The sequence below is a fragment of the Thalassophryne amazonica genome, chromosome 21, assembly GCF_902500255.1.
Source record: "Thalassophryne amazonica chromosome 21, fThaAma1.1, whole genome shotgun sequence".
Classification (NCBI taxonomy): Eukaryota; Metazoa; Chordata; class Actinopteri; order Batrachoidiformes; family Batrachoididae; genus Thalassophryne; species Thalassophryne amazonica.
The window spans coordinates 8,371,201-8,392,287 of NC_047123.1; the positions used below are offsets into that span (position 1 = coordinate 8,371,201).

A 21,087-nucleotide genomic window follows, 5' to 3' on the forward strand; every position below is an offset into this window, starting at 1 on the left:
GCTGTATCTGTTAGCTGTTTAATCTGCGTAGTTAGATTGATCTAGATAACTAGATAACGATTTATTTCAGTGTAATCTTCACGTGCCTTAACTAAAGCACCCTCTCTGCTGAATCACCTCTAAATTATTTTCACATTCTCCACTTTGTGTGTTTTTAGGAATCCGCTAGCTTAGCGCAGCTATTAGCTCTTAGCCGGTTTAGCATGGCGGCTTCTCCTGTCTCTCCCCCACTTTTCTGTGCTGGGTGTGAAATGTTTAGTTTTTCCTCTGCCTCCTTTAGCAGTAATGGTACTTGTAATAAGTGTAGCTTGTTCGTAGCTTTGGAGGCCAGGCTGGGTGAATTGGAGACTCGGCTCTGCATCTTGGAAAATCCTACAGCTAGCCCGGCCCCTGTAGTTGGTGCGGACCAAGGTAGCTTAGCCGCCGTTAGCTGTCCCCCAGCAGATCCCGAGCAGCCGGGAAAGCAGGCCGGCTGGGTGACTGTGAGGAAGAAGCATAGTTCTAAACAGAAGCCACCTCTACACCACCAACCCATTCACATCTCTAAAATTTTTCCCCACTCCCCAAATGTAAATAACATTTACATTTACTTTAATGGACTACCTAGCAGTGGGGAATAAGTTTCATTACAGTAGAAGTCTTTCTGAAAGCGCTGTAACTAGGTTTAAGGATATGATTCCTTCTTTGTTATGTTCTTCAATGCCATATACCAACACAGTGCAGAGTAGCTACCTAAACTCTGAGTGAGATAGATTATCTCGTCAATAGCTTTACATCCTCATTGAGCACAACTTTGGATGCTGTAGCTCCTCTGAAAAAGAGAGCCTTAAATCAGAAGTGCCTGACTCCGTGGTATAACTCACAAACTCGCAGCTTAAAGCAGATAACCCGTAAGCTGGAGAGGAAATGGCGTCTCACTAATTTAGAAGATCTTCATTTAGCCTGGAAAAAGAGTCTGTTGCTCTATAAAAAAAGCCCTCCGTAAAGCTAGGACATCTTACTATTCATCACTAATTGAAGAAAATAACAACTACCCCAGGTTTCTTTTCAGCACTGTAGCCAGGCTGACAAAGAGTCAAAGCTCTATTGAGCTGAGTATTCCTTTAACTTTAACTAGTAATGACTTCATGACTTTCTTTGCAAATAAAATTTTAACTATTAGAGAAAAAATTATTCATAACCATCCCAAAGACATATCTTTATGTTTGATTGCTTTCAGTAATGCTGGTATTTGGTTAGACTCTTTCTCTCCGATTGTTCTGTCTGAGTTACTTTCATTAGTCACTTCCTCCAAACCATCAACATGTCTATTAGACCCCATTCCTACCAGGCTGCTCAAGGAAGCCCTACCATTAATTAATGCTTCGATCTTAATAAGTCAAGTTTGGTGAATGTTCAGTCAGTAGACAGTCTTGTGGATAGCTTGGATTCAGCGCTAAAACCACACTTGATAAGATTACGCCTCCTCTACTAAGGCCATGTCTTCCCAAGGCACAGTCGCCTTGGTTCAGTGGTTACTTGTGCGACCTTAGGCAGAAGGTTAGAGGGTTGGAACGGAAATGGTGAAGTTCCAAATTAGATGTGTTCCACCTTGCATGGCTAGGTGGAACAAGCTATTTTAGATTATTAGCATGCACTATTGGCTATGAAACAGGCCTATTACTCTGATTTGATCAATAAAAACAAGCATAATCATAAGTTTTTGTTTGATACAATAGCATTTCTCATTCATGGTCACCTGTTAGTCATTCTCCTTTCTCATCATAGTACTTCCTGAATGATTTCGAGAAGAAAATGGAAGATATTACGTTGAGCATATCTCAGCATACCTTGGTCCAGCCTCAATGTGAGCCCCCACCTCCCAGCTGTTGAGGTGGGGGCTCACATTGAGGTGTTATGGCCCAGCTGCAGCTTCCTCTGTGATTCAGGAGGTGATTAGAGCCGTTTTCAACAGCCAGTTTGCAGAATAAAATGATTAATCCACCATTAAATAATTATTTTATATAGGCAGCGTCCAGCGCAGAGCGTGCGGCAGCCGGTGAAACAAAGAACGGCGTCCAGCTGTGAACACAGCGCATCTGATTAGCATCCACCGCAAATCAGATGCAAAGCAGACGTAATAAAATTGCTTTATTCGTGGCCAGTTTGTATGCAGTCGCTACAACTTATTTTAGTCTGTGATGTGGACATGATGGCCACGCAAAATATCCATTTTACACACTGTCCCAGTCCGCTGCCAAGCCACAAAGCCCTGTCAGTTTCGGATATCAGCAGATGACGGTGAATATACAGCGCATAGATTGAGTATGTATTGTGTATGTATTGAGTATGTATGGCGTATGTAAGGCGGATGTCATCCGCAGCCAAAATTTTGTGCAGCCCAAAAATCCTGGCAATGGAAAAACGTGCCTCTGCAGATAATTGCAGATGTGTGCGGGTGTCAGCCAACTCATACAAGCATGTTTCACGCATACTGAGGATGTTAAGCGAATATGAGCCAATTTTGTGCGCAATCCATGCGCAAATCCTCCTAAACGCAAGTGGGACAGGGCCCTAAAGTAGTGAATGATCTACTGCGAGCAGTGGACTTGGATACCACAACAGTCTTGGTGCTGTTGGATGTCAGTGTTGCATTTGATACCGTGGATCATCATATTGTACTTGATAGGTTGGAGAATCATTCCGGGATTACTGGAAGTGCTCTTGTGTGGTTGACATTGTATCTGTCTGGTCATTCTCACTGTGTTTTGCGCAATGGCACCACCTCTGATCTTAGGGGCATGAAGTTTGGGGTTCCGCAGGGAACCATTTTAGGTCCCCTGTTTTTTTCCCTTTACATAGCACCCTTTGGGAATATACTGTGGTGTTTTGGGATTGCCTTTCATTGGTATGCTGATGATACTCAATTGTACATTCCGATAACTATTGGTAATCTTGTCCACATAAAATCTTTAGAAGATTGCCTTGCAGCAGTGAGAAGTTCGATGTCTAGTAACTTTCTACTTTTAAACTCTGACAAGACTGAAATGATGGTTCTTGGTCCAGCAAGACATCAGCATAAATTTAATCAACTAGCGCTTAGCTTAGGTTCATGTGTTGTACATCATACGGGCAAAGTGAGAAACCTTGGGCTCATTTTTGATCCTACGTTGTCCTTTGACCTCCACATTAGAGACATTACGAGGACTGCTTTCTTCCATCTGCGAAATATAGGGAAGATTCATCCCATCCTGTCTATGGCTGATGCTGAGACTCTGATTCATGCTTTTATCTCTTCCAGATTGGACTATTGCAATGCTGTGTTTTCTAGTTTACCTCAGTCCAGCATTAGGGGTCTTCAACTGGTTCAAAATGCTGCTCCCAGACTTCTGACATGAAGCAGAAGGTTTGACCACATTACACCGGTTTTGGCATCCCTTCATTGGCTTCCAGTCTCTCTGAGATCGCACTTTAAGGTGTTGTTACTGGCCTACAAAATTGTTCACAGACTGGCACCTCCCTGCTTGGCTGACCTGGCTGAGCCCTATGTACCGGCTCGGGCCCTGCATTCAAAGGGTGCAGGTCTGCTGTGTGTCCCTAGGGTGAATAAAAAGTCAATGGGTTACAGAGCATTTTCTTACCGTGCCCCAGCTCTGTAAAATGATCTGCCCATGCAAATCCGTCAATCAGACTCTGTGGAGACACATTTTTTTCCCTGTTTTATCACTAGTATTTTATGTTACTGTGTGTCTTCTTTTATCCATCCATCCATCCATTTTCTTCCACTTTATCCGGAGTCGGGTCGCGGGGGCAGCAGCTCAAGCAAAGGTGCCCAGACCTCCCGATCCACACACACTTCCCCCAGCTCCTCTGGGGGAAACCCAAGGCGTTCCCAAGCCAGCCGAGAGATGTAGTCCCTCCAGCATGTCCTGAGTCTTCCCCGGGGCCTCCTCCCAGTGGGACGTGCCCGGAACACCTCTCCAGCGAGGCGTCCAGGGGGCATCCGGAAAAGATGCCCGAGCCACCTCAACTGACTCCTTTCGACGTGGAGGAGCAGCGGCTTGACTCCGAGCTCCTCCCGAGTGGCCGAGCTCCTCACCCTATCTCTAAGGGAGCGCCCAGCCACCCTGCGGAGGAAACTCATCTCGGCCGCTTGTACTCGCGATCTCATTCTTTCGGTCATGAGCCAAATCTCATGACCATAGGTGAGGATCGGAACGTAGATCGATCGGTAAATCGAGAGCTTTGCCCCCCTACTCAGCTCTCTCTTCACCACGACGGTCCAATACAGCGACCGCATCACTGCAGATGCTGCACAGATCCGTCTATCGATCTCACGCTCCATCCGTCCCTCACTCGTGAACAAGACCCCGAGATACTTAAACTTCTCCACTTGAGGCAAGGACACTCCACCAACCTGAAGAGGGCAAAGCACCTTTTTCTGGTCGAGAACCATGGCCTCGGATTTGGAGGTGCTGATTTTCATCCCGGACGCTTCACACTCTGCTGCAAACCACCCCAGTGCACGCTGAAGGTCCTGATTTGACAAAGCCAACAGAATCACATCATCCGCAAACAGCAGAGATGAGATTCTCTGGTTCCCAAACCAGACCCCCTCTACACCCTGGCTGCGCCTAGAAATTCTGTCCATAAAATAATGAACAGAACTGGTGACAAAGGGTAGCCCTGGTGGAGGCCAACGTGCACTGGAAACAGGTTTGACTTACTACCGGCAATGCAAACCAAGCTCCTGCTGCAGTCGTACAGGGACCAGCTAGCCCTTAGCAAAGGACCCCGGACCCCGTACTCCCAGAGCACTCCCCACAGGGTGCCCCGAGGGACACGGTCGAACGCCTTCTCCAGATCCACAAAACACATGTGGACTGGTTGGGCGAACTCCCATGAACCCTCAAGCACCCGATGGAGCGTGTAGAGCTGGTCCAGTGTGCCGCGGCCAGGATGAAAACCACACTGCTCCTCCTGAAACCGAGGTTTGACCATCGGTCGAATTCTCCTCTTCGGTACTCTGGAATAGACCTTACCGGGGAGGCTGAGAAGTGTGATCCCCTATAGTTGGAACACACCCTCCGGTCCCCCTTCTTAAACAGAGGGATCACCACCCCGGTCTGCCAATCCAGAGCCACTGTCCCCGATCTCCACGCGATGTTGCAGAGGCGTGTCAGCCAAGACAGCCCCACAACATCCAGAGATTTAAGGTACTCAGGACGGATTTCATCCACCCCAGGAGCCTTGCCACCGAGGAGCTTTCTAACCACCTCGGTGACTTCGGCCTGGGTAATGGATGAGTCCGCCTCTGAGTCCCCAGTCTCTGCTTCCTCTTCGGAAGACGTGACAATGGGATTGAGGAGATCCACGAAGTACTCCTTCCGCCGCCCAACAACATCCCCAGTCAGGGTCAACAGCTCCCCAACCGCACCGTAAACAGTGCTGGTGGAGAGCTGCTTCCGCCTCTTGAGGCGTCGGACGATTTGCCAGAATCCCTTCGAGGCCGACCGATAGTCCTCCTCCGTAGCCTCCCCGAACTCCTCCCACACCCAGGTTTTTGCCTCTGCGACCGCACGGGCTGCGGCACGCTTGGCCTGCCAGTACCTGTCAGCTGCCTCTGGGGTCCCACCTACCAACAAAGATAAGTAGGACTCCATCTTCAGCTTGACGGCATCCCTTACTTCCGGTGTCCACCACCAGGTTCGGGGATTGCCGCCGCGACAGGCACCAGAGACCTTGCGACCACAGCTACGAGCAGCCGCATTGACAATGGAGGAGGAGAACATGGTCTACTCGGACTCCATGTCTCCAACCTCCCCCGGGATCTGGGAGAAGCTCTCCCGGAGGTGGGAGTTGAAGACCTCGCTGACAGAGGGTTCCGCCAGTCATTCCCAGCAGACCCTCACGATACGTTTGGGCCTGCCAGGTCTGACCAGCTTCCTACCCTCCCAGCGGATCCAACTCACCACCAGGTGGTGATCAGTCGACAGCTCTGCCCCTCTCTTCACTCGAGTGTCCGAGACACGTGGCCGAAGGTCAGATGATATGACTACAAAGTCGATCATCAACCTCCGGCTCAGGGTGTTCTGGTGCCACGTGCACTTATGGACACCCTTGTGCTCGAACATGGTGTTCGTGATGGACAAACTGTGACTAGCTTAGAAGTCCAACAACTGAACACCACTCGGGTTCAGATCGGGGAGGCCGTGCTTCCGATCACCACCATCCAGGTCTCACTGTCGCTGCCCACGTGGGCGTTGAAATCCCCCAGGAGAACAATGGAGTCCCCAGTCGGAGCGCTATCTAGTACCCCTCCCAGGGACTCCAGGAAGGTCGGGTACTCTGCACTGCTGCTCAGCCCATAGGCTGAGACAACAGTGATAGACCTGTCCCCGACCTGAAGGCGTAGGGACGCGACCCTCTCGTTCACTGGAGTGAACTCCAACACTTGGCGACTGAGCTGGGGAACAATAAGCAATGCGACCCCAGTTCTCCGGCTCTCCCCGTGGGCGACGCCAGAAAAATGAAGCATCCAGCCCCTGTCCAGGAGTTGGGTACCAGAGCCCAAGCTGTGCGTGGAGGAGAGCCCGACTATCTCTAGTCGGTATCTCTCAACCTCCCGCACAAGCTCAGGCTCCTTCCCCCCTAGCGAGGTGACATTCCACGTCCCAACAGCCAGGGGCTGTGAGCATGGACTTGACCGCCACCCAATCCTCTCTGCACCCGACCCACATGGCCCCCTCTGCAGGTGGTGAACCCGCAGGAGGGCGGGCCCACGTCACTCTTTCGGGCTGAGCCCAGCTGGGCCCCAAGGGCTAAGGCCCGACCACCAGGCGGTCGCGCGCGAGCCCCAACCCCAGGCCTGGCTCCAGGGTGGGACCCGGCTCCGCCATACCGGGCGACGTCTCAGTCCTTGATCTTTTACTGGTCATGGAGGTTCTGAACTGCCCTTAGTCTGACCCGTCACCTAGGACCTGTTTGCCTTGCCTCCCCTACAGGGAGCACAAAGCCCCCGACAACATAGCTCCTAGGATCATCCGGGTACGCAAATTCCCCCACCACGATAAGGTGGCAGCTAGAGGGGGAGGTCTTCTTTTATTCTTTTTACTTATTTATGTTTTTATTCTTTTATTGTGTTTTTAATCTTCTAATTCATTTTGTTCTGCTCTTTTAAATGATGTTCTGTGACTCGCCTTGAGGTGACCTCATCGCGATTTGGCGCTATATAAATTAATACATTTGAAATTGAATTTTTTGATAAAAATTTGTAAAGCCTTGGTCACAAGCCAAGGTCAAACAAGGATACATGACGTGACATATATGAAAGGTGATAACTGTTTGTCTCAAGCAATAAATGTGTTTTAACATGTTAGAACGGTTGTGTGTAAGTCAAGGACAAAATGAACTGATCAGACAGAAACAAATGTTACAATATCACTGAACTACAATTAATTCATTTTCACAAGTCAGTGTCAAAGGTGTAACACACGGGTATTGCACTTTCTGAGTGCCCTTGTCACTGGGGTGTATTGATTAATTCATCTTTTTTTTTTCTACTTATTGGCCCAATACTATTAAACCCTATTGATGGTTTTAGAGTATCCCAGAATACTTTGTACGCTGGGGAGGGAGGCTTGATAATGGCTCAGCATAATGCTAACTTTAACATTGAAAATGCCATAGACAGGCTAATGTGTTAGCATTGGTCCCGTTTTAAGTTATAAAATGCATCAACTGTTTCAGAAGATCATAACAGGTCAGTTTAACATAAAAAAAGGTAAATATTACTCACAGACATATGCTTTTTAGGGTTTTAGCAGGGAAAAATTAAGATAAAGCGGAATAAAACAAACAACCAACAAAGCAGCAGATCGAAGATCAAAGCACTGCTTCATTGGTTCAAGTTTCAAAGCAAAGCCGCGCTGCAGAAACACTTGATTACAGACCTGCTGCAGGATCTGTAATCAATGTAGAGAAATTATCATTTTCCTGACAAACACCCCCAAAAACAATGGCCACTCTGAAGAACCGATAAGGGAATCCTTAAACAAAAAGGCTATTGATGTTGATAGATCGAATCATTTCTTCAGGATACCTGAAAAGAACTGGTTCCTGACACACAAACCCTAACCCTAGCTTAGTTAAACTCCTAAGTACATATTTTGGTTGAACTCACCTCCATAATTCTTGAAAGGGTAGTTGTAAAACAGCTAACTGATCATCTGCAGAGGAATGGTCTATTTGAAGAGTTTCAGTCAGGTTTTAGAATTCATCATAGTACAGAAACAGCATTAGTGAAAGTTACAAATGATCTTCTTATGGCCTCAGACAGTGGACTCATCTCTGTGCTTGTTCTGTTAGACCTCAGTGCTGCTTTTGATACTGTTGACCATAAAATTTTATTACAGAGATTAGAGCATGCCATAGGTATTAAAGGCACTGCGCTGCGGTGGTTTGATTCATATTTATCTAATAGATTACAATTTGTTCATGTAAATGGGGAATCTTCTTCACAGACTAAGGTTAATTATGGAGTTCCACAAGGTTCTGTGCTAGGACCAATTTTATTCACTTTATACATGCTCCCTTAGGCAGTATTATTAGATGGCATTGCTTAAATTTTCATTGTTTACGCAGATGATACCAGCTTTATCTATCCATGAAGCCAGAGGACACACACCAATTAGCTAAACTGCAGGATTGTCTTACAGACATAAAGACATGGATGACCTCTAATTTCCTGCCTTTGAAACTCAGATAAACTGAAGTTATTGTACTTGGCCCCACAAATCTTAGAAACATGGTGGTCTAACCAGATCCTTACTCTGGATGGCATTACCCTGACCTCTAGTAATACTGTGAGAAATCTTGGAGTCATTTTTGATCAGGATATGTCATTCAATGCGCATATTAAACAAATATGTAGGACTGCTTTTTTGCATTTACGCAATATCTCTAAAATTAGAAAGGTCTTGTCTCAGAGTGATGCTGAAAAACTAATTCATGCATTTATTTCCTCTAGGCTGGACTATTGTAATTCATTATTATCAGGTTGTCCTAAAAGTTCCCTGAAAAGCCTTCAGTTAATTCAAAATGCTGCAGCTAGAGTACTAATGGGGACTAGAAGGAGAGAGCATATCTCACCCATATTGGCCTCTCTTCATTGGCTTTAAAATTCTTCTTCTTACTTATAAGGTTTTGAATAATCAGGTCCCATCTTATCTTAGGGACCTCATAGTACCATATCACCCCAATAGAGCGCTTCGCTCTCAGACTGCAGGCTTACTTGTAGTTCCTAGGGTTTGTAAGAGTAGAATGGGAGGCAGAGCCTTCAGCTTTCAGGCTCCTCTCCTCTGGAACCAGCTCCCAATTCAGATCAGGGAGACAGACACCCTCTCTACTTTTAAGATTAGGCTTAAAACTTTCCTTTTTGCTAAAGCTTATAGTTAGGGCTGGATCAGGTGACCCTGAACCATCCCTTAGTTGTGCTGCTATAGACTTAGACTGCTGGGGGGTTCCCATGATGCACTGAGTGTTTCTTTCTCTTTTTGCTCTGTATGCACCACTCTGCATTTAATCATTAGTGATTGATCTCTGCTCCCCTCCACAGCATGTCTTTTTCCTGGTTCTCTCCCTCAGCCCCAACCAGTCCCAGCAGAAGACTGCCCCTCCCTGAGCCTGGTTCTGCTGGAGGTTTCTTCCTGTTAAAGGGAGTTTTTCCTTCCCACTGTCGCCAAGTGCTTGCTCACAGGGGGTCGTTTTGACCATTGGGGTTTTTACGTAATTATTGTATGGCCTTGCCTTACAATATAAAACGCCTTGGGGCAACTGTTTGTTGTGATTTGGCGCTATATAAATAAAATTGATTGATTGAATTGATTGATTGATAATGACGCAACGTTGCAAACAAGTTGCCGCAAATGCTTGTTTACACTGACAAGGAAATATGCGAAAACGTGATTATGCTCGAGATTTGACACCGTAAAGGAGTCTATACTGTGTTTTACACCAGATTGTTTCTCATTTTGATCTCATAAAAATAGAAATACACGTATATGCATTTACGTGTGTGACCTTTTTCACAGTCTGACCTGCCATTACCGGTTCCATTTCTGTGTGTGTGCACGTGTGTGAAGCAGCTCTTGGTAACAGCTGTTAGATCTGTACCTTAGATCACTTCAGCAGCTTCTCAGCATCAGAAACTCTCAAGTTTAGAACATAAGAACTCTAACGTATCAGAACTAGCGGACATGTGCTGGACTCAAGCTGTGTTGTGGTCCACAATGTGGAACATGTGGTTCCAATTGTGTGTAGTCCTCGCTCTCGGTTTGTGTGTTCTCTCTCTCTCTCTCTCTCTCTCTCTCTCACTCTTTGGCTGTTTTCACTCTCTCCAGAGTCATCCAAGTACAACAAACTGCTGGACCGATCCACAGACCGGTTGTAAGTCCCAGTCTGTTCTTCGTGTTGGCTGCTATGTCACTGTGTGAGTGTGTGTATGCGTGTATGGTGACTTCTTGGATTTCATGTCATTAATAATGCAATTATCTGCAGGAATTCATGGCTTGGTGCTGAATGGCAACAGTGTACATTGTTGCTTGACATGAATTTCAGTCTACAAGCTTCACTGACAAGTGGTCATCTACAACATGATGCTTAGATCCCAAAAATCTTTAAAAAAAAAAACTCTTGCGATCCCGCCAGTGTATAGATAATGTAATGGTAACAAACAAGTGCACATGCTTGTGAAAACACACATACATACACACTAAACTAAACACACTCTAATAAACAAATGAGAACCCACTTCACAAAATGGCATCGTAATACTTCAGGAATGCAAAAATAACATAATCAACAAGTGATGTCTGTAGAGCTGTGCACATTTTCACACAAAGAAACTTGTGTTCCAACATAATAATGGAATGGTTTTAGAAGAGACTGACACAGGAAAGTGAGTAAAACGGTCTTTATTCTCAGACAATGTGCAGGCAGGGGTCAGTAAACATACAACAAGCAGTCTACGGGGCGATAGTATCCATGTAGGACAAGCCAGGAAGACAGTCCATAAGAACAAGCAGATGGTCAGTACACAGGTGGTCATCATACCAGGCAATGACTACAATGGCAGTGGGACATTTCAAAGATGTCGGCTTCTCTGTGCCACACAGTGGATTGTGGTCTAGCTCGTATCCAAATACAATTCCCGTGTAACTGACGTTTGACAAGGGTAGTTTTGCATATGTGAAGGAAAAAAACAGGAGGTGTTGTGCATATGTAGTCAGTAATCCTCAATCCCCAATGCCAAAAGTTTCCCTAGCAACAGACGCTAGAGCCCATGGGTTTTAGTCTTGTGGTTATAGTGCCTGCCTCCTGTCCAGGAAACTCTGAGTTCACAGCCAATGGGGGAAACACAGCACAGAGGTTAAATATAGAAGTATTTGCCCAGATGATGTTATAATGATTGTGCAGTTAGAATTGCGATACTTATGCGGTAACAGGAATGAAATATCAAACACTCCTTTGGCCTCATGCAATGTAATATTTGTACTCAACATGCACATATGCATGGCACTCAGTAGGTGACATCTCCTAAATGGTCCATGGTCGGCAACAGGAAACAAACATGAAGAAATAATGCTTGAAGACTTCAGAAGAGTTCAGACAGGATTTATTTCCAGGAAGCAGGTTGTTAGCCATTAGCAGTTTGCAATTTGGGCTTAACAATGTCCGAGCATGAGCAGCTGGTGATGTGACCATGAACGCAGGTGTGAATTTGATGCACCATTTAATCAGCACAGTGCCCGTGAGAGCAGCAGTGACAGGAAAATCCAATATCTTTAACAGTAGGTCAGTAATCAGGAATCAAACATACCACGTTGGAAGTCCAGTAGACAGACAGCAAGGTAAACTTGGAAGAAATAGAAAGGCACCAGAGATCGGCAACTCAAGATCAACACACTAGAGATGAACACCATAAAGCTCGTCTGCACATGAGACATTCTGGTGCCGGAGTGAAGGAACTGTCAGTTAAATGGTGCTTAGTACAGCTCATTTGAAAATAAACATGCACATAAACCTGGAAACCAGAGCCCTCAGGAAGTAAAGCCAATGATGTGCACTAGGAGTGGGACCGTCAAAATAAAAGCATGAGGAGAAAAAGAGCAAAGAGGAGATATCATTAGGAGAAAAACTCCAGCAATATAATGCATAGAAAACCAAGGATAGGGAAATTTACACCAGAACATGAACCATGACAAGAGGGAGCAAGACGATCTGGCATTGTAGTGATGGAAGGAAGAGGACACAGTTAACAAGGAAACAGGCATGCACATGAACTGGAAACCAAAGAAACATGTGAACCAGAAGAAAGTTGCAAAAAATAAAGAAAATCAGGCATCACCAAAATAGAAGTACTACCCGAAGTGACAGAACACGACCATGACAGTTAAAACCTGTAATGAATCGTTTTCTTTTTTTATTTCTAATTTGATGTATTTGGTGCGCTGGTGGTGGATTGTCAGTGCCACATACCGCAGGGTGCCGTTTCCAGCGTCCCCAGGTTCAAGTCCCAGCCTGGATGATATTTATTTCTCCACCATCCCTCTGTCCCGCTCTTTCCTTTTGCAACTAGGCAGGTTTCCATTACCCTCCAAATTGCACAATTTAAAAGTACCACATTGAAAATACACTTAATGGAAACACATTTATTTTTAAAAATGCTTTAAAATATCGGGAAAAAAAGTTTTTTTTCTCTGCTAGCTGCTTCTGGTGGCATGAGGCAATTCGAAAAGCCTTATTTTTTGGAATGGAAACACTTTTTCTGCTTTTACAGATCACATTAAGTACAGAGAGAGTCACATGACATTCTAAAATACATGCCGCAGTACCTACTGTCAGAGGAAGGAATAGAGAGCTTGTTAAACCTTGTAAGAGATAACTTTATGGCAACAACGATAGCAAAATTGTGATATTTGTAGGATTCCTCTTCGGTCTCCATGACCATTGGAATTACAGTTCTCAGAATTGCCATCACTTAAATGACATATTGCAAGAGGACTAAACACAGTAGTCATTTCTGGATGTTGACATTCTGAAAATATTGCTAATGTTTTGCACAAATCTGAAATGGAAACCCAGCTAGTGAGTTCAATATTCATCTGGATTGTAGTACAAAGTAAAGAACAAAGGGGTTGTATTTAGTCTCTTAACTAATAATACTTGTAGGTGGTTTATTTTGGGGAGTATCTAAAAAAGGCTGTAGAGTTGATGCATTTGTTTTATGCATTTGCTAAGTTCACTTCATTACCCAGCATGCAGGTGAAGTTGCAAAGTAGGGTATTGTTTTCACTGGATTGGTCCAAAAACACCTTTATTTTTGTTTATCTTAATAACCAAGAAGCCTAGATGTATCAAACTTGGTGGGAATATTACTTGGGTAGATATCTAGAGTTGGTTTAATGTTCGAGTAGTTTGGTGAAAGGTTAAGGAAAAGATAGTCTGGAAAAACTGGGGGGGTTTGTATTGTTTTTATTGTAGAACTCAACAACAAAGTCAAGATGGATGATCTAAAACATATATTGATCAACAAAATATTTGTGATTGATTGGTATGAATGACTTCATAATGAAGTCACACAGAAGTGATATGGTGAAGTCATACATGGTCAAAAGTAGCATTGCATACATACTGTATATGTATATTTACTTGTACGTTTATATCATGGTATCATGATATTTTCACTGGGAAAAACTCATCTCTGCCTCCACTCGCAGTTTCAGACTGGCTGACTGTGATGCCCACTAGATTCTTGGGGTTCCCACAAATTCTCAGGATGTCCCTGAGAACAGGCCGATCAACTGAATCAGACGCTGTGCAAAAATCAACATAAGCAGCAAAGAAGCACTGCCAGTATTCACTGTGTTCTATGAGTACTCACACAGCTCAAATGTGGTTGATGGTTGACTTCTTGGGTGTGAAGTCAGACTGTTCCAGTTGCTGATCAGCAAGTAGCTGGAACTGAATCCTATTAAATATCACAGGTGGGTGGTAACAACTGCTCGGCTCTACAGTAGACCTGCTGCACCTCCAACAGTGCCCACTAGGCTAGCTGTGGGGTCATCAGCTGGGGGAACCACCATTCATAGATGTTTCAACCCTTAACCAGTGGTGGGCACAGCTAACCAAACAGTTAGCGTCGATAACCACTAATCCGCTAACCGAAAAGTTGACTTTTATAACGCTAAACCGATAAACCGATAAAAAATTTGGCAGAATTTAAAGCTAGTCGCTAACCACTAACTTTAAATATTGACTCCAGTACACTGGCAGCTACTGAGAAGCCAGTTTTGAGTTTAGGCACCACCAACGTTTCTGAGTAAAATCAAACGCGATCACAAACCCAACACAAACAACAAGTCAAAGCTTGTGTCTTTGTGCGCCCTGCCCACTGCTGTAAGGAATTGTTCTATGCATTTTGGGTCAAATACATAGAACACTGCCATCTACTGGATGGTAGTGTGGATAGCAGCCAGCGATCCCACTTGCTATTTGTTGCGCTGAATCACACTTAACCAACACAATTTTCAGTTTTGCAAATGCCTTATTTTTTACAAATGAAAAAAATGACATTTTCAAATACACATTGATTTGTAAAAACCAACACACGTTACAGTAACTTGTGTGTTGATTTTTACAAATAAATAAACCAACCAACCAGTGATGAGAGGAGGCTCATTTTCCCATAATGCCATTTGGCATCTGTGTGTGTTAATGCTCAAACCTTCAGAATTAGCGCATTACTTTAAAATTAAGATATGTGCGATATTTTCACTTTGTAAAAATGACAGTTGACGTCAACTGTGTCAAACTGCCTTGCTTTTGATGTCTTCTGCCACACATATGTGCTGTTCCATGTTGAAAGTAAATTGCTTTTTGTTTGTCGCAGCCTGCCAGCCAGGCCCCTTCTGATGGGGTAGGGTTTAGCTCAGCTCCTTACAACTGCCTGACTGCGGCAAAACATGTGACAGATACAAACTAACATGTATGATTTTAGGGTTTACAAATGTTTTTGACCCTTCGGCTTTACTAACTATGCCAGCAAAAAAATGTCAGTGGACTGAAAGTTAGCAGAACTAAATTTAGCGGAAGCTAATTTTTCAGATGATGGTTTTCAAAGTTAGATGAACAGCTAATCTCCTAAAAAAAAAAAAAAAGTTAGCTTCACTAGCGGTTAGCAAATTAGCAGAACTATGTCCACCACTGCCCTTAACCCAGAACATCTCCTGGTGGCGGGGCAGTGAGCAAGGATGTCTCCTAGTCACTCCCCATAGCTAGCTTGTCTCAGGAATTCCTGGCTCCCCATACCTTGCTCCGCCTACTCAACCACAGCTAAAACATTCTTTCTCTACTGCCTCTGAAAGCCCCTGGTAGCTTTGTGTACCTCCTTACCCCTCAGTCCCAGTTCCTTCATAAGGTACATGTACCCACAAACCCTCTTGTGCCCACCTCCACTGGAAGAGTCTTGTACTCCATCCACTCTCCTTGCATTCTGTGACCAAGCCAGAGTATTTTGCCCTCTTTCTTTCATGCCCTTCCTCCATTCCCTCCTCCCATGGTACAGTCAAATCGATCAGAAGAGCATTTCTTTTGGATGTCCTACAGCACCACATGTGGTCTTAATGTGGTGTTGCAGATCTCCCCTGAGAAATCGCGCTGCCTACCCAGGTCCACCCCCAAGAATAATCCTTGCAAGCACTCTCCCTGGCACAGAGAGCAGTTTGATACCCCTCTTGTGAAGTTTATGTTTATGTAAGTTAAGTTTATGTTTATGTTTATGTATCCATCCCCTGACTTGTGTGAAGAAAACTGGCAATAAAACTATTTACAGGCATTATACCAAAGTGTTTCATTAGTTATGCAACCCATCATCTTTGCTTTTATATTTTTAATTCATTTGTATGAAGTTGTAGAGATTTGATAGATCATTTTAGAAATGTTTAATTTTTGTATTTTTGTATTTGAAATGGCAGAAACAAATTAAAATGTGTGAAATACTAAGTGTTCCAATACTTCTGGGGGCACTGAAATGTTGTTGTACAAGGTTGCCAAATGTGACTCTCCCCCTCTTTTGATCAGGACCTCCAGGGCCAAAAGGAGAGAAGGGGGACACTGGACAACTGGGGCCGGTTGGGGCTCTGGATTCACTGGCTGAGAGGTGGGTACACTGCAAAAAAAGAAAAAAAAATCATAAACAGTAAAGGTGCAGTGCCTTTAAGTTGCCCACAAAGCTGACTAAGTTTCCTTCATGTTGAAATCAAGTTGCTGTATTTTAAAGTTTCCTTATTTCTAACTTCTGGCAATGTTTTAATTTGGGGAATTCCATGACAAATACAGTTTCTTCCATGAGGAGGAATCACAGGTGTCCCCTGCAGTATGCGCAGATAGACAAATGCAGAAGATTTTGTGCTCTAGAAACTGACCACCATGTTTTGAAAGACGTCACATGTTTAAAACTTCAGAACAAGGCTTTACACAAACATCTCAGCTGTCCAACAACCTTACAAATTACTTTCTGTTAAACGCGTTGGAGTTTAATTTTACTCATATGTCCAAGTCAAGGGAAGTCTTGCACAGTAGCGTAATTGCAATGTGGTTGGATACAATTCTAAAATGTTCCACCTTCACGTACTGCGTGAACACTTGCGCAATGTTCAAAGATCAGAATGCTTTTTGATGGAAATTCCATTTATAACGAGCAAAACATATCTTAACATTTTTATGAAACATTCATCTCATCATTTTTACTTGGAAAACCATGTTAAACTGTTGTAAATGTAACTAACATTAGAATTCACAAGTGACACAGAAGATTGACTGTATGTGAGATTTTCTCTTCTTTTTTTTAACTTGGCCATCACATTTCCAGCAAAACGTTTATATGAAATAGGTTCAGATTTTATCAAGAATTTTGCCAAAAATTTTATGCTCTGTAATAAAGTCATACCAGGACAGGGGAGACTTCAGGAAGTAAAGGGGCTTATTGGAAATGTGGTTTTAAGTGTGTAGCAGGTTCTACTATTATCTGAATAGATGCAGTATTTCCTGGATGAGTCACAAGTTATTCCCATGACATAAAATAAAAATCTTTAATATTATTCTGGGTCCACAATGAGGTTTCCCACCAGTTGGACATGCTACAACCCCCTCCAAGGGAAAGTATTTTCAAGTTATCGGAATCAAATGTCCAAAGATGCTTAGCTGACATCTTCTAATGCAAACTACTAGACGTAGCTGCTGTACACCAAGAGCCCAACAGGTGCACAAAATGCAACACATGCATTTATCTTTTTTTTTTTTCCATCCGATGTACTACAGTTTTCATGTCAAGCGCCCAAATCCTCTAAGTCCACCTGCAGTCATGTGGATTTGTTCATCTAAAATGGGACATTAGTTGTAGAGCTGGTGCCTCCATATCCCTCTGTCACCAGAAAGTATTTATGTCACAGAAACAGAAAGTCCGTCCCAACCCAGCAGGAGCAATTAAACAGTTTCAACCCTTGTTTTTTACCCTTCTGGTTTGGAGATGCTGGTTCTCATCCCAGCTGCTTCAGACTAGGTAACAAACCATTATAGTTGCTTTCTAAAGAAGCCATCAGACCTACATCTCGTTAAGTATTTAGTTAAAATTATCTCGTTATCTAAAATTACCTTGTTAGTTATCTAATTAAAATTAGGCTGCTGGCTGTGTGTTTTACAGGATTTCCTGGTGAAAGGGGCAACCAGGGTCCTCAAGGTGTGAAAGGGTCAGTTGGGGCTGACGGTACGAAGGGAGAGAAAGGAGACCGTGGAACTGCTGGGCCGAAAGGTTTGTCTATACCACCTTCTATAAAACAGCACAACACAGCATCATATGTTGAATATAGGTGTATGTACAGACTTCCTGAGAGATACTGACACGAGTTTTAGGGAAACAAACAGTATATTAACGCAGGGTTGGTTTTTGTTTTTATGCCCCGCGCTGTCCGTCTGTCCGGCCGCAATTCATTTCATCGCAATGTAGCTTTGCACCTATTGCTCTCAAAAACTTCATATTTGTTGGGTACATGCCTTGGAGGAGTACTTCACATGGGTTCGAAGGCCAGTGACCTTGACCTACTTTTGAAGGTCACCAGTGGTCACAACTGTCAAATCCTTCGCCGTAACATAGCTTTGCACCTATTGCTCGCAAAAACTTCATATTTGGTGGGTACATGCCTTGGAGGAGTACTTCGCATGCGTTCGAACGCCGGTGACCTTGACCTCTGTTTCAAGGTCACCAGTGGTTGCATTTATTTTGAAGGCTGGCAACCGTGACCAACTTTTTAGGGTCACTGTTTGTCACATCCTCTAAATAAATATTATGCCAATCTCCAATTTTTTCATTGTATATCCCAGTTTACATCAAACACATAAGGTTTCAACCAAATACCCAGCCCATACAAGTACATATTACTGCACTTTGCATGGAAAATAATACTGCGCGTGGGGCATTTCGTGATGAATGTCTCTAGTTAGATTCATTCTCAATCAGTCTTGCAAATCAGTGTAAGCCGAGCCTGTCATCATCTCTCACAAGACAGAATAAAATGGACTGCATTTACCTTACCTTATGCCTTATGAAGCATTTGTAACCACAATCAGATTAATCACATACCTTCCATTACAAGTATATAAAACTAGTTTCTTTCTTTAATCATGATTGGTTTAGTGGACTAGTACCATGCAGATTAAGTGCCTTGTCCAAGGATACAGACCGGTAGTGTCATTCCCAGTCATACTACCTGCTCCCTGAATAATCAGAAGTTAATGTTTTTTTTCTTTGATAATTTTTACATTTGTGGGCAGAAATGTTCTCTTTGTCCCACAGTCCTGAGGCCTGTAGCCCAGCTATTGTTCTAAATGAAGATGAGGTCCAACAGTAGTTCATTTGTCTCCATCCTAACAGGTCAACAGGTCTGGATGGTGTTCATCCACACATTCTGAAAGTCTGTGTTGACCACCAGTCTTCAGTCATGTGTATGATTTTTGTTTTAGTCCAAAAATAACAATCAAAAATCCCAATAATGAGGAAGACATTTTGTATTATTCTTATTCCTCCCAAAAATCCGGTGTGAGCAGTTCTTTCACTAATCTTTGACCCATAGCATTGACTTCTAAAATAATGAAATATAGGTAAACCCCGTTAACTCGTGTATGCGTAACTTCCGTTTTGACTTTACTCACGGTTGATTTGTTGATCCCAAAAATGTAGACAACTGTATAATTGATTTTAGGATTTAGTGGTCAACCTCATTAACTTGCAGTTTCAGATAACTCGCTGTACTTTGAAAGTCTTGTCCTGGGTCAGAAAGCGGGTCTCCAGTTTTCAGTATGCTTACAGGCAGTGTGTGGGAGTGGATGGTGCATGTTGGATGTTGTTTCCTCCACCACAGGAAACAAAGGGGGTTGGTACCCAAGACACACCTCAAACGGGGAGAGGCCGGTGGCAGAGGACACTTGGCTGTTATGCGCGTACTCGATCCAGGCCAGGTGTTCACTCCAAGCCGTCGGGTGTGCGGATGTTGTACAACGCAGGGCCTGCTCCAACTCTTGATTGGCCCGTTCGGCCTGTCCGTTAGTCTGAGGGTGATACCCAGACGAGAGGCTCACGGTGGCCCCCAGTTCCTGGCAGAAATTCCTCCACACCTGCGAGGAGAACTGGGGACCGCGATCCGAAACGATGTCTGTAGGTATCCCATGCAGCCGGACGACATGGTGGACCAGGAGATCCGCCGTCTCCTGGGCCGATGGGAGCTTCGGGAGGGCCACGAAGTGGGCCGCCTTGGAGAACCGGTCCACTATCGTGAGGATGGTGGTGTGCCCCCGGGACAGCGGGAGGCCCGTGACGAAATCCAGACCGATGTGGGACCAGGGGCGATGAGGCACAGGAAGTGGCTGCAGGAGTCCCTGTGCCTTCTGGTGGTCCGCCTTGCCCCTGGCGCAGGTGGTGCAGGCCTGGATGTAAGCCCGGACGTCAGCCTCCAGAGACGCCCACCAGAAGCGCTGCCGGACCACTGCCACGGTCCTATGCACCCCTGGGTGGCAGGAGAGCTTGGACCCGTGACAGAAGTCCAGGACGGCAGCTCTGGCTTCTGGTGGGATGTACAGTCTGTTTCTCGGTCCTGTTCCGGGATCCGGGCTCCGTGCCAGGGCCTCCCGGATGGTCTTCTCCACGTCCCAGGTTAGGGTAGCCACGATAGTGGACTCCGGTAAGATGGGTTCCGGTGGATCCGACAGCTCGGTCTTGACTTCTTGTTCATGCACCCGGGACAGGGCATCCGACCTCTGGTTTTTGGTCCCGGGGCGGTAAGTGATCCGGAAGTCAAAACGGCCGAAAAACAGTGACCAGCGAGCTTGCCTGGGGTTCAGTCGCTTGGCGGTCCTGATATACTCCAGGTTCCGGTGGTCAGTAAAAACCGTGAAAGGCACTGACGCTCCCTCCAGCAGGTGTCTCCACTCCTCAAGAGCCTCTTTCACCGCAAGGAGCTCTCGATTGCCCACGTCATAGTTCCGCTCTGCTGGGGTCAACCTGCGGGAGAAATTGGCACACGGGTGAAGAACCTTATCGGTCTCTCCGCTCTGGGATAGCACGGCTCCTATCCCTGAGTAAGAGGCGTCCACTTCAACCACAAACTGGCGACTAGGATCGGGCTGCACCAAGACAGGTGCAGTCGAGAAGCGCTGTTTCAACTCCCTGAACGCGGTATCGCACCGATCCGACCAGGTGAAGAGAACTTTTGGTGAGGTCAGGGCTGTCAGGGGGCTAACTACCTGACTATACCCCTTAATGAACCTCCTGTAAAAATTTGCGAAGCCGAGGAACTGTTGCAGCTTCCTACGGCTCGTAGGTTGGGGCCAGTCTCTCACCGCTGCGACCTTGGCCGGATCCGGAGCGACGGAGTTGGAGGAGATGATAAACCCCAGGAAGGACAAAGAGGTGCGGTGAAACTCACACTTCTCGCCCTTCACAAACAGCCGGTTCTCCAACAACTGCTGCAGGACCTGACGTACATGCCGTACATGGGT

General features: G+C 45.1%; 1 protein-coding gene across 1 annotated transcript in view; it reads left to right on the plus strand.

Annotated features, from left to right (window-relative positions):
* scara5 (scavenger receptor class A, member 5 (putative)) overlaps positions 1–21,087 on the plus strand; it is a 200,071-nt gene that overhangs the window by 95,949 nt on the left and 83,035 nt on the right. The window contains exons 8-9 of the mRNA XM_034162423.1: positions 16,120–16,198; positions 17,718–17,848. Of these exons, the coding sequence (XP_034018314.1) occupies positions 16,120–16,198; positions 17,718–17,848 (210 nt within the window). The remainder of the gene's footprint in view (positions 1–16,119; positions 16,199–17,717; positions 17,849–21,087) is intronic.